Raw genomic sequence first — 13941 nt, 5'->3', positions numbered from 1 at the left:
ATATTTGATTATTAATGCACCATACAATAAACGGTATTGCTAATGATAAAATGGAAAGATAACTTACAAATTACAGTACTTGTAAAATGCCTTTAGGACTCCACATTTAATGAATATCCATGATACAGTATGAAAGTAAAATTTATTGGAAGTATATAACCGAACACTAATAGTGCAAACCTATCACCATAAATAAACATCATGGAAACACCTATATTACCGTAGAGATTTAACTTTTTCGAAAATTAACTTTATTATTTTAAAATTCGATTAAAAATTCTATATATTTAATAATGCTAACTAAAAGTACCCTTCGATTCAAATTTTTACTTACCATATAATATCGTACCCAACTTAACTCTTCCCTCATGAATATGTGAAACTATCGTTAGGCCTTTCTTACATAATTAATTAATAACTAATACTTCATCTTAAAAAGACTGATAAGTTAGTGATCCCATTAAACCTACAGTACGTAAGTAAGATCTATTAAATACAAGTATCCCAGAGGTTTATGCCACCGTGGCATAGATATTATGTAATAAGGTGCTTGATATACAAATATACCTTCGATATATTGTAGATCTCGAAATTATAGTATTCTACCCTTACAGGCAAGTATCTTTCTACGATCGCCTGCATGCAGACCTAGTTTTCTCACATATTTCAAAAGTATATCTTTCATGTACCACTGTAACGTTTTAATCTATAATAACTTTTCATCAACAATAGGATACTACAGACTTGATTAAGTATTCCAACCAAAAGCGACAGAATAGGTGCCCAATGAAGCCTTTAGCTGGTAGCCACACCTATGTTTTGTACAGTATAAAGTCCCCATTGTAATCCCATGCATATTTAGCAATAAGATTGTCACACATCCACAATTACGACACCTATAATTAGCTGGTAACGAATGTCATGTATTGACTACAACGATTTATTGCTCGAATAAGTATAAATAAAAAATTAGATATTTACATGTACTGTACATGTTTGGACACGAGTGGATTTCAAACGTATCACGTTAGATTTTAGTTAAATAAAGTATGAACGGAATTTTTTGTTTAGAACATTAGTAAAAATTGTTGACAAAAAAGTTTAGTCATTCAAGTAACGTAGTTCAAGAACTTACAGTTAACTTCGTAAAATTTACAGTAACCATCATTAGTATAACATTAAAGATATGCAAGTACGAGCACATCAAAAAACTCAAAATCATATTCGAATTAACAAAAGTGTAAAGGTATCAGCCCAAGTATAATGATGATTAATATACAATACTAATACTGACGGAGTCATCAATAAGTGTCAATATCTCAATACCATGCTCGGAAACGAGCAAAAACGTCAACATTATGTTAAGTACAGCATTGAGAATACGAAAATTACAATACTGACCAGCATTAAGTCACCAATGCAACCGATATATGTTGCTAGTAAGACCGAAACATTATAACTACAGAAGCAACATTTGATACAAAACAGCCCGTTGCATAGTTGATCTTATTAGTCAGCTACGATCATAGTCTATAGTAAGAAATAGAAAATAGCAATCAGCCTGATTTTATCAGTCATCTAGGCGATAAACAGCAATTGCAGATAGTCAACTTTTTTACCTCAAGGTATAAATTTATTCTGGTTACTCATGCCAATGTCGCCATCGTCAGAATCGTTAGATTCACAACTTTGTAGCCAAACTATGCGAGCCTCGTAAAATTGTATAACCAATTGTGGGTAAGCCTTGTTCATTTTCTCAGACGGCATAACAGAGATGTTGCTGCTATTCTTCCTACAAATTCGAATACATCATTTAGCAAAATCCATAATAATGAAATCGCAAAATTATGGAATGCTAAACCTACCATTTAACCATAAACCATAATTTGCCTTTCGACTTAGTTGCTCCTAAAATCTTCTCCGCTGTTGCTGTTATTGAAGCATCGGCTTCGTTTCCATTTCCTTTACCCTTAAGTTTTACCAAGTTACGATTACCAACGCTGGATTTGGCCTTACTTTTAACATTTCTATTCCTTTCAGCTTGCATATCTAGTAGAGGAGCCTGCAATTTATCCGTATTATTACTTGTGCTTCCCCCATCATCATCGACCGATAATTTATCTTCGTCTTCTGAATTATGATTGTTATTCAAGTTCGCTTTTATCTGGTGCAAATTATTATCAACACAATACATACACGTTACAATCGATCGTTAGGATATAGAGCATGACTGATATATAAACTAATTATGCGTACGTAGGTACAAAACCATGCAGTCATCATTCATACCTTATTTGCTATTTACTTAAAATATTTAATAATAAACTATATGTGAATTTATTTCCTAAAGCAATATATCAGGGTGTCTATATTTACTAAGACGATAGAGTCCAAGCATACTTGCGGAATTAAATATAAAACAGAGTTAAATTCTCCAAACTCTTCGCCAAAATTCAAATATGCTAATTGAATCTTAATTAGCTATAACAGCTAGCATCATTATACGCGTATTTAGATAATTTGCGGAACATCGCCGGAGAAAGAGTCTACAGTATATATGCAACCGTGGACATAACTCCAAAGAATGAACATGTCATGAATCTAATTACGCGTGGTAAATACCGTTTATTCATAGCAGAAGATGATGAATTATCAGCATAAAATGGATAGTAGGGACTGACATTAGTACATTGTTAAAGACTGTTACGAGGGAGTATCTAAGTGATGCCAAAGTACTTGTCTTAAGAAGGTAAAGTACAATAGTAATGCCAATTGGTAATGAAATAACGTAACTAAAAATAGCTAAAATGTTACCTTTTCATTCAAGGATCGACTATCGCTGGAGACTTTCTTTCTTTTCACATTCTTACTACTGGAAATAGAGTTGTTATCTGATGCGGCTCTTTTGCTAGTAATTATACTATCCGATCCTTACAAAAACAAGTATGTATTCATATTAGTCTCTTACAATACAAATCCACTTTTACTGAGTCAGCGTAACCTGGTCAATTAAATTTATTTACCACATAAAGAGAATCAACATAATTTAATCTTTATCATTACAGATAAGTTTTAAGTTACCGAGATGACGTTGATTTATTAAGCTATAACAGCTAACCTCACACAGCAGTAACTTAAAAATCTGCATACCTATTTTACTGCGGCTATTACATAATCGATTTATTTTAGTTTCATTATCTTAGTGAATTACTGTCTTCACTTTTACACTACCTGACGATCGACGACTACTAGCACTTATGGTCTTTTTTTCTACGTGAGACTTTTGTTCCCGGTACTCATTAATAATTTCCTGACAATTACTTAAACCATCCGCAGGCTCCCACGTATTTTCCGTAGTTGAATAGTCAAGCCATTTCACCATATAATATTGAACCCCATTAATAATTTTATCATCGACAATTTCTTCAACCTCAAATTCCGCAGATCCTTCATCCATTGTTTGTAAATTGTTATTCTTTAAATCTAGCACTATAAGATCGGAAAAAAATATCCAGGCATAGCAATTAAGTATCGATCGCACTATTGATTGTAAACGATGTAGTTATTATAGTTTTGTCAAACAAAGCGGTTGTATGTAGCGTCACTATCTAACGCATTTAGGTGTAACCGCTAAACTTGCTAAATTGTGCACGAATGAAAAGGAAGTGCTTTATGTATTAGGTTATTTGGCCACCCGTGCAAGGGTTATCAATTATCATGCAGTAGGCATAGTTACATCTTTAAAGCCTTCCATTAAGAAATTTACAATAATAACCCATTAAAATGTTATGGTTTGATGATAACGGCGAATACTGTAATATGGACAGCAAAAGATCGAGCATTACATATCGTACAGCGTGTTAACTCTATAAAATTTAAGCTCTAATCTAGCACAATTTTGCAGCGTGCGGCAAAGCAGTAATGAGCTATTATTATTGTCAAAAATTAACTTCTACGCTAATGCGATTTCGTATCGGGTGATACAGAGGTAGTCAGCTATTATCGGCGTAGCGTATAACTGGTATCGAGAATAAAAGTCGCGAGTTCAAACTGTACATACAAAGCAAGGCGAATCATTGATGAAAACTTTTTACTTGGCATAGTTGGGCTACGAAATATCATAGTTATCTCTGAAATGAATCAATTGATAAATTTGCGAGTAACTTTATTTTTATCGGTATTAAAAGCATCGCTGTAACTTCGGTTGTAATGAAAACATACTCGTATCGAGTTTGCTAATTAAACGATTAACCAATTTAATCCAACATACAGCATTTCGGATTTGTTGAAATGTCGGCTGTTTTTAATCGATACTAATGGTCTATTCTATAAATTTTCCATCAAAAACCAAATATCACTCGACGTACAAAATAAGATACGAATATAATAAATAGTAATAATCCGATTAAGAAGTCGGTATTGTAAACTACAGATTAATTAATGAACTGGAATGCTCAAATTATAACCCAACTACTTTCAGATATGCTACAGAGCCATGCAAAACAAATATTAATTATTCTTGTAGTGAGGTGTGAGGCCCCTATCTTCACACAGAGGAACTCTGAATTGACACTTTCCAAATCGTAATCAAAATAAGCATCTGATGTGAATTTACGAGATCATTGAAATGGACTAGTTTTAACAAGCAGAAAAGCAAAGATCCCTTGTAGCTACGACAAATAAGACCACTATTAAAGTCACTAATCCTGCTGTATTTATAGACCCTATGTGCGACATTCTAGCCATTACCACTTGACCCAAAATTGTATATGAACTTTCAAATACTCTAAAAGGACTAGTTCGTTAGTTGTGGACTTGTGGGAGAAAAATAATAACAATAACAACACACACCAACAATAACCAAATAGACAAACATCAAAAGATGTACTTTCAAGGAAAGTCCTACAATCGTTTAGGAAACTACGAAAGCTACTACTGTATACGGCGATTGATTCTGATGCAGGTCAGTCAAGGATTATTCAAAGAAGTCCCATTGCTTACTTTGTAACTGCAAAGAACTGGCATCGAATCTCAACTATGGTTGAACCAGTGTCGGAAGAAATTCAATTTATCGTCATAAAAAGGTGGATGCAACCTGTCACCATCGTAACTCCGTCCGTCTGACACAATAGCATATTGTAGTACGACTATTTTGTGATTCGGGTTACTATTCGCTTCACTCGTTATGAATCACACTATCATCAAAGCAGGTCAACCAACAACTTTTGCCGAATTTGTAATCAATTTTTACCACAGAGAGAAAAGTCTATAGACACCGTGTGTGCTGATTATATATTAAGAAAGAAGTGCCTTGAATGTTCTAATTGCATACTATACGATGATTAAAATGGGGTATGTTGATAATTGTAGCTTGATGCACAACTGGCGTAATCCTTCACAGAAAATTTTTGAAACGGTCAACTAGGTAGGGAATGCTTGACAGCATAGTTAGGTGAATGATCCATAGTATCTCCATTGTTAAAAATCTCGTCGGAGTGAATAAGGAGGTTGCAAATTACTGATGCTAAGAAAAAAAATGGCTGTAGAGAAAAAAAGGTGCGGGAGTAAAATGATGTCTTGTTTTTTTCAAGCTGAAGAGAGCCTTCTACCCAAGTTCTGCAGTTGAACTGTCGGTGAATGTTTATAAGTAGTTATGCTTGCTCAGTACTGACAGTGATAGAGCGCGCGATACGGATACGTATTATGCAGGAATGCATTCTACGCACGTGCAATGCCTTTCTTTCCTATTGAAATGGCCAATTCACCTTTTTCAAAGTACGGCAGTAAAGTGTATGCTTGAAGGTAAAGAGTAGGCCAATCGTTAATTCGAATATCCATCCCTAGTGTAAATGTCCATTCATTGTACTGACTTTTTCATAACTTGCCAGTTCAGAAATGAATCATCAAGCCCACTGATATACAGTAGAGTAGTGTACTGCTTAGTAAAGGAAAACGCATTACAAATGACAGTACAGATATCTTGAGCAAAGAGGTGGGCATTGTCAGTAGCGTTGCAGTTAAATGCACATCTAGCCTACTATATTTTCAAAGGCATTGGTAAAAGTGGAAATTCAACAGTAAGAAACAGCGCTCGTAAGATTGGCTTTAGCACAAAGTACTACAGGAAAACTTTTCTCGACGGACTCTCATATTACGCATCGACAATATGCGTCCAAGTTGAAATGCTCAAAGAATAATATCACGACATTATTGGCGCCGCCGCGTTCAATGTAATTGAATCTCTTATACTTCACAGACGAAATACGCTAATTTCAGTTATTACAAGGATAAGAGTAATTTCATCTAGATCAGATTACTATATCATTTTCAACTTTTCTTACCTATTATCCAATTCTCTGAATAAAAATGTCCTGTAATAAAACCAAACCATTCAAATGTCTTCCAATTTGACAAGGAAAACACCCAGGGAAAGTCGGTTTCCGCCAGTTACAGTCCTTCAGTTACAGTAATGAGATTCGACACTACAGAAGCGCATGGGAATGTTGGACTAAATACTGTTCAGTCAGTGCTATAAAAGCACAGTAACGTACAGTGCACAGTGTACACTGTACAGTACTGTACTGTACTACTGCTACTGTACTGTACACTGTGTACAGTACAGTATTTACATTACAGTACTTGCACTTTTATGGAGGTACTGTACTGTACACTGTACACTGTACAGTAAAGTCGATGTGACATACTGGACCTGGTATAGTAACTGCCGTCACCATGGAGAATTCAATCAATTAGTTTAGCGGATAGTAGACAGTCCAGAATAGTCATAGTGAGCTGGAAGTTAAACTGCAGTAGTTCTAAGACGGCCATTAGTATCGTCATGCTGGAGGTTACTCAGGAAATGGTTTACAACTAGTTAAGATATTTTAGAAAGCGTGTGTACAGTATAATCAGCATGATAGACGAAGAGCAGTGGAAGTGAACCAAATTTTATTCTTAGCTGTATCTAGGACTGACCTGTATCTATGTTAAGAAATCTTGCAATCTTCGGTACTAAAATGGATTCAGATTCGAAATTACAAAACAAATTAAGATGTGATGAATGCCGTAGTATTTAAACTAGCCCTTCTAGCGATTCGATTGTTGTTCCAAGAAAAGGAATTTCCGATCTGATTGTAGAAATCTCTCACATTCTTAAATGTACATTAGAGCTAAAAAAAAATGACAAGTTGTTGCCTCTATTACTGCTATACGACAAATTTGATATCATGAAGCCATTTACCCTTAGCATGCGCCTCAATGTCTGTAGCTACGTGATTGTATATTTAAGGATACTTACGTACTTTATTTGAATAAAATTGCTTTGCAAAGTTTAGTATGGTAATTAAATTGTTGTACCTTTTCTTTCATGCTTATATTAAGGTAGTCCAACACTATAGTATCATGCTGCAGTTGTCAAGAGTTCCTATTCCTATTATCTATAATTTGATAAAAGGCATAACACAGACAAAGTGACTTAAATAAGAACAAATGTGACGCTAGCCTAATACATAACAATAAACTTACTAAGGTTATTTTAGAGAGGATAAATTATTCTCAATGGTTTCCAGTCATTAGTCATACCATTAAATCATGCAACTATTTTACTACCGCATTTTTTAATTAACTAATATTTGTTTCAATTAATTGAAAGAAAACCGTTTTCTCCTATCATTGGTATTTATTTGTTTAAAAAACACGATGTTTGTTTGCATTTTATTGTTATAAAATAAAGTTATGATAGGCATGGAGCCATATAAATATTGCTTTAGAAACAATATTACTGCATCGCTGACAGTTGTCCCGAAAATATTACTTCGCCCAAATGTCAAATAAAAGTTAGCTAATTGCAATAATGTAAGTTTATGAGTATGATTTATGAATACGGTCTTCTGATCGAATAAATATTATTACGTTCAGTACTTTGAGGACAAAATTTGATCCTATCGTAAAGGACAGTGAGTAATTTTTTGATTTTCATCATTATTCTGGTCACTAGATCTAATTGCGGTAATTTATTTCGTGCAATACAATACTGTGTGTGATCCAAGGTAATATGTATTGTGCAACATAAGCTGATACTATAAATGCAGTTACTGAAAATGTTTATATATATAGGAGAAAAGTACAGCATAATAATAATGATGAAAGATAGCAACAGACTTGTTAATAACTGCAAATTTCTAAGACCAAAACAACTTATGCAATAGAGAGTAGATAACCTATTTGCATGCTATATGAATATAACAATTAGCGAGAGTTAATAGACACGCCATGGCAAGTAAATTCAATAATGTTTCGTTATTCTCTACTCAGCTCCAGATTATGCACTACAGTAAAATCTATTGCATGATTTGAGTTTAGGTTAGGGTATATGTTACATTTTCGAAACTAAAGTACTGTATATAATGCAAAAGCTGGTAGCAAGCAGAAACGGTAAGCGCTATAGCTCCAATATCATAGACTACTGAATCTGTAGTGCATGGCGTAGACGAAATTTCAAAGATTCATAATTCAGCAGTTAATAAATGATTCCGTTACCCAATTCTTAAATGAAAAATAATTAAGTACTTCCTCTAACGCTGTATGACGATTTACCCCTGCCGTCTAACTTGCAAACTCATTCCATAAATTCTCAAGAGATCGCTGATAGATCCTGTCGCATCAAGTGCAAGATATTTGCTTAAACTGCAACGATGTTGTTATCAATACAGAGCCGTACATCCAAAAAGTAACCTACGTTTTCTTTACGGCCTTATTTGAGCAAAGTATGCAGCTAATAATGGTATGATAGAACTGCTATCAAAGTATTTTAAATTTTAGCTAAAGTAAAATTAGGCATCTGTAACAGTTGTACGTTATTGACGATAAAACGTAAATGTTACATACAGAATTGATAAAAGTTGAACAAATTAACCCAAGATAGTTAACTTGACGGAATGAATAGCAATTTACAACAGCGGTTCAGTAACTAAAACTCCCAAAATTAATTCTATAACTGCAAAATGGCTACATAGTGATGTAATTTCCTGTGGCATCCTATTTACAAGACTGTAATCCTCTAGCCCTTGTATGCTCTTTGCAGTAATGAAAATCAATCGAGGATATCCTAGCCTCCCAAAGCCGAATAATTAGTCAATGCCTGAATACATTAAGACCGCTTAAAAGCAGCTAATTTTATTATTGTCGATCAAAGAGTTCTAAAGTTATCAGCGATACTAAGTATCGATAACAAATAAAGACTTAAACTATTGGATTTATATCACCAAAAACTAACATGATAGATTATCGATAAAGAAACAATTCTATCATATTCTGAATTTGATAATGCTGGCATGACATTGCTAAGTAATCATAATTAGAAAGCAAGACTTAGATAAATTCATACAAGCAATATTATTGACCTAATAACAAGTAACAGCAGAAGCAATACCAAAATATGTATACGCATAACTTGTCTACTTTCATCTTACTATTAATTATTGATACTAGAAAGATGCACATATCTATTTCATGACAGCAACTTCAATCCATTTCATATAAAGATAGGTAACAACGGCTAACCGTAAACGCTAGTATAGTCAATTTTATAGTTGAAACGGCAAGAAGTAATAGCGCATAGCCGATTTGCAACAAAATGTTATGTACATTAAATCAAAAGTTGCCGATTGTTCGCCTTAGAACCAATGCTGTAGTCTGAGCCAGGAAAACAGATAAACTCTATATACGATAATAACCAAAGCACCAGATATCATTATTCTAGATATCTTATGCCTTGCTGAAGATTTCAACACATGCTTAACAGTTAAAATCTTTCAGTCCAATAATAAGGCCTTCAAAGTAAATTTTTATGATCAAACATGGGTTGATACTGCCATTGGCGACCAAAAAAATAAAATGTTGATAAATACATATGTAAATGTATTTTATGAATTAAAAGTTCATAACGAATGCGTCTGCATACAATATTAACAAACTGTCGCCACGTAGTGTTTTACACAAAGGTTAACATCATATTTGGTACAACAGCTACTACGATTGTTGTCTACCATGCTATCAACATGCTGTTAGTACGATGTTTTTCAAATAGGATCTTTAATTAAAAAGAATCGTTCTTCAGACTACAGGAACTTAAGATAGGCATCACATTGGAACATTCATTCAAGATCGATTGTTAGCTTCCTTCATTTTTACATATTTTTCGATTTTCTTGTACATGGCTTCACTTTTTTTACGATATTTCTCGCTTTCTTCTTCGAGTTTTTTAACTTCTGCAAGCAGACTCTCTTTCTGCACTTCTAATTCGTCTACTTCATCTTTTAAGCCATCTATGTCGTCGATCTTTCTTTTTCGACAGTTACGAGCCGCAAACTTATTTTTGCCACGTCTCCTAACATCTCTAGCAAGGGCTGCAACATCACTGGGTAAACGCTCAATCATGGCTAGAAACTCATTAACAGGCATGTCAACTAATTCGCGCTCAGGTACTGGTAAAACTAACATGCTATTGGTTGGTACACCAAATATTTCAGCAAATTCGCTTTGCGTCTCACCATAAACAACAGTCCCATTAGCAGACGCCCATTCGCCAATAGGCTGACTTTGACTGGCAACCTGATGAGAATCAACCATGGAATTTTCTAGCCGAATAGCATCATTGTTATAACCGAAAAAAGTTCCCATGTCCATCGTTGCACCCATGGTTTGAGGGTTACATTCGTAAGGGCGGCTATCGGTAAATAACGCATATACTGCATCCCTTGAAGAGGATGAGCTACTGCTATAAGGTGGGACATGAGGTTGGCTAGCATTTGAAGCAACTCCATTTCTGGACGCTTGTATTGGTTGGAAAGGTAAGTCGCCTTTTAATTCGCCAGTTGGAGATTGATTATCTAAACCCATTAGATCAAAGAACTCACCATAAGGATTACCGGTGGCATTATTAAAAGAACTATTGGGTATTCCATGATGTAGAAAATGATTATCATTCGTGGTCGAGATACTGAGCGGTCCATCTCTATTAAGATGTAAGGAAGCTTCATTATTGCTTTGACTACCAAGAACATCTAATTCTAATCCTAATTCGTGAAATAAATCGTTTTGATTTGTATTAAAGCCAGATGCATCATCTTGTCCAGAATGATCCCAACTAAATCCATTACGAGAAATAGGGCTAATATCTGCTATATTTGGAGGAATAAATGGTAGAAATCCCTGCGAACTTTGATGAGATGCTAAGCTATTGATAGAGTGAAGTAGAACCTCATCATCATTGATATGTTTCTTGATTTGATCCCATGCTTCGCTACGACTGTTGCTGTCGCTGTCGGCAGCAATCACAGATGGTGAGATACTTTGATCGGTATTATTGCCGTCACTTCTATAGCCATTACTACATCCTTCGCTTGGGCTATCGACGAAATCAGTCGGCAATTGCCCCCACCAATCTTCACTCACACCCAAATTGTTATTATCATCATCATCAACGATATTAGCTAACGCGAATGAGTCTTCATCGTTGAGACCATTGACAGCGTTGCCAGTCAATGATGCAATGCCTTTATTGTCATCGCCTTTCCAACCATTTAATGGCAGCATGTTGGGGGTGTCATCATTACCAAAATGCCAATAATCCCAATCGAATTCACCCGTGGTATTGGATTTCATGGAGAGAACAGCTGATGATAGTTCTCCAGGAGTTAACAAGTTGGTATTGTAGTCTGTGGTAATTTCTTCCTCAACATTTGAGAAAATATCATCCATTTCATCATCATTGGCAAGTTCATTCGGCATTTCATTGCTGTTGCCGTTGTCAGCCTGCTCGTTGATATTTTGTTCGTCGGGTACCACATCAAAGAAAGCAACAACCGCTTGAGTTGGCCAGTGAATATTATGTGAAAAGCTGTTATGATAACCCGAAGGAAATTGTAAAGTACTTTGTGGATATTTACTCATCGTTTTTACAGCTTCATCCCACATTGGCGATTTCATTTTATGGATGACATTGTCATCCAATTTTAAATATGGCATCAGTTCTTGTCTTGATGCGCAAACATATAACGTTGCTACATCGGTTAAAATACCGACGATGAACTGTTGTAGATCCGTTGCTGAAAGCATCACTGTACCTTTGATTTCTTTCTATCCAAGAATGGCGTTGTCGCCAAGTGGAGTTGTATCAATATTGAATTGAACTAACAGTCGAAATTATTTCTGTCAGCACTTTCTTCACCAAAACAGTACTTTCAAGTGGATTTTTCTCTCTCTCTCTCTCTGTATCTTTCTCACTTTTCACTGTACTGTGTCAAAACAAGAAAATGGAGAAAAACACTCATTGACTTTACTTTCTATGAAACGATCAATCACCCAAAAGGTGTCTTTCCTCATCAACAAGGTAGTACTATAGACAAATTGGAAAAAATCTAAGAATAAGACAAAAATCGTTAGTGTTCTTTACCTTTTAATTAGACTATAAATTTTCTCTTTTAACCAGCTATGGAAGAAAATGGCCAACAGGAGTGCCGTAGCAAAGACAGACAAGAAAAAAAAGCAAGAGGGCCAACTCAAGCAGACTGGTCCGTAATGATCTGATACACAAGTCTATATCGTACTGTACTGTACCGAATACGGTACTAACTTTCAATGCACTGCACGTCAACCGTCTGCTATGTGACGTCTGACCTTTAACAAGTCAGTCAAGCAAAGGGGGTGAAAATAAATTCGTTTCAACCGTCCCGTAAATAAATAACCAACTTGGACTCTGCTGCTGCACTGTAGCGCCGATGAAAATAGACTGTAAAAGGAAAAAGGAATCCCTAGTGAAAATACATAGGCTATCGATATGTTCTGAGCAGTTGGCTACTGTCTTAGCCAAGCACAAACGCACTCAGTGCGTACTGTGTACTGTAGCTCAAATATTGTACTGTACTGGTAGTCCGGTACCATCGTCACTTGGTTACTACTTCCACGTATGCATTGAACCGTGTTGAATTCTGACGTCATCCAAGTCACAATGGCAACTATGGTAAAGTACCGTCAAAAATGGCCTCGTATCATATGGACTAATAGGGAAAAGGTCTTTTTTTAGGTAGTCCATAGTCCATAGTATAGTGTCCACTGTACAGTATATATCCTTTATTTATGGGATTAATGAATTCAAGTTTTTCTTGATCCACTTTTAGTCCACTACCGTTGCACTACTACAGTATACTGTACTGTACCAATGCTATCATCATGGTGTATTATGCAAGCATAATAAAGAAACTGTACTGGACTATGTACCAGTACAGTTCAGTCCTGTGTCTTATAAGTCAGAGAGGGTATTCTGAGAGTGCGCAATATCACATTTACCATCGCATTCTAGAACATTCCATCAAGATTGACTTATTTTTAGCCCTGTACCGGTACCGCCATCCTGTCCATCTGTCGGTACTAGCCCAATCGTAATTAAAGGGACTCGTTTTGGGCAGGAAGAGACGACGTGATCCCCCATATGTACGCGCATATATGGATAGGATCCAAGCGTTTTTCTTCTAGTTTGGACCATTCGCAAACATATCGAAGAAAACGGATGACATTGCACTATCAATAACTGTACAATTAAAGTATTTAGGATCAAAACTACCAAAAAAGAAGTTGAGTAGTCGCAAAAAGAAAGAATAAATGATTTTCCATCACTGGGCGACTAAAGCGATCAACTATTTTGACGCGTATTGCTCCACCAAGAATGACATCATTAATTCATTAATGAAAGAAAGTTTGTTAATTCATTAATCCATACCTTATTAGCAAGTCAACAAATTACACTACTGTACTGTATACTGAGAGTAAGTGATAGCAAATGATTCTGATTGTGGGATCATTTTCTGCACGATTTGCTTTATGGTCACAACTGCAATAGAAGACGTTGGTTCTATATTTCCAATCAATAAATGAAAAACTGTT

The 13941-nt window shown here is 35.3% G+C and overlaps 1 protein-coding gene across 1 annotated transcript; it reads right to left on the bottom strand.

The window, feature by feature from the left end:
* Positions 1-10158: 10158 nt before the first annotated feature.
* On the bottom strand, positions 10159-12117 carry TRIADDRAFT_60616 (uncharacterized protein; the record flags this gene model as incomplete). The annotated part of the gene is made up of 1 exon (XM_002116532.1): positions 10159-12117. One exon carries the CDS (start codon positions 12115-12117, stop codon positions 10159-10161), a length of 1959 nt encoding a protein of 652 aa, XP_002116568.1.
* Between the last annotated feature and the right edge of the window lie 1824 nt (positions 12118-13941).

The sequence above is a fragment of the Trichoplax adhaerens genome, genomic scaffold (genome assembly GCF_000150275.1).
Source record: "Trichoplax adhaerens TRIADscaffold_16 genomic scaffold, whole genome shotgun sequence".
Lineage (NCBI taxonomy): Eukaryota > Metazoa > Placozoa > Uniplacotomia > Trichoplacea > Trichoplacidae > Trichoplax > Trichoplax adhaerens.
The sequence above is the reverse complement of the archived record's forward strand: the minus strand, read 5'-3'. Positions and strand labels throughout refer to the sequence as shown.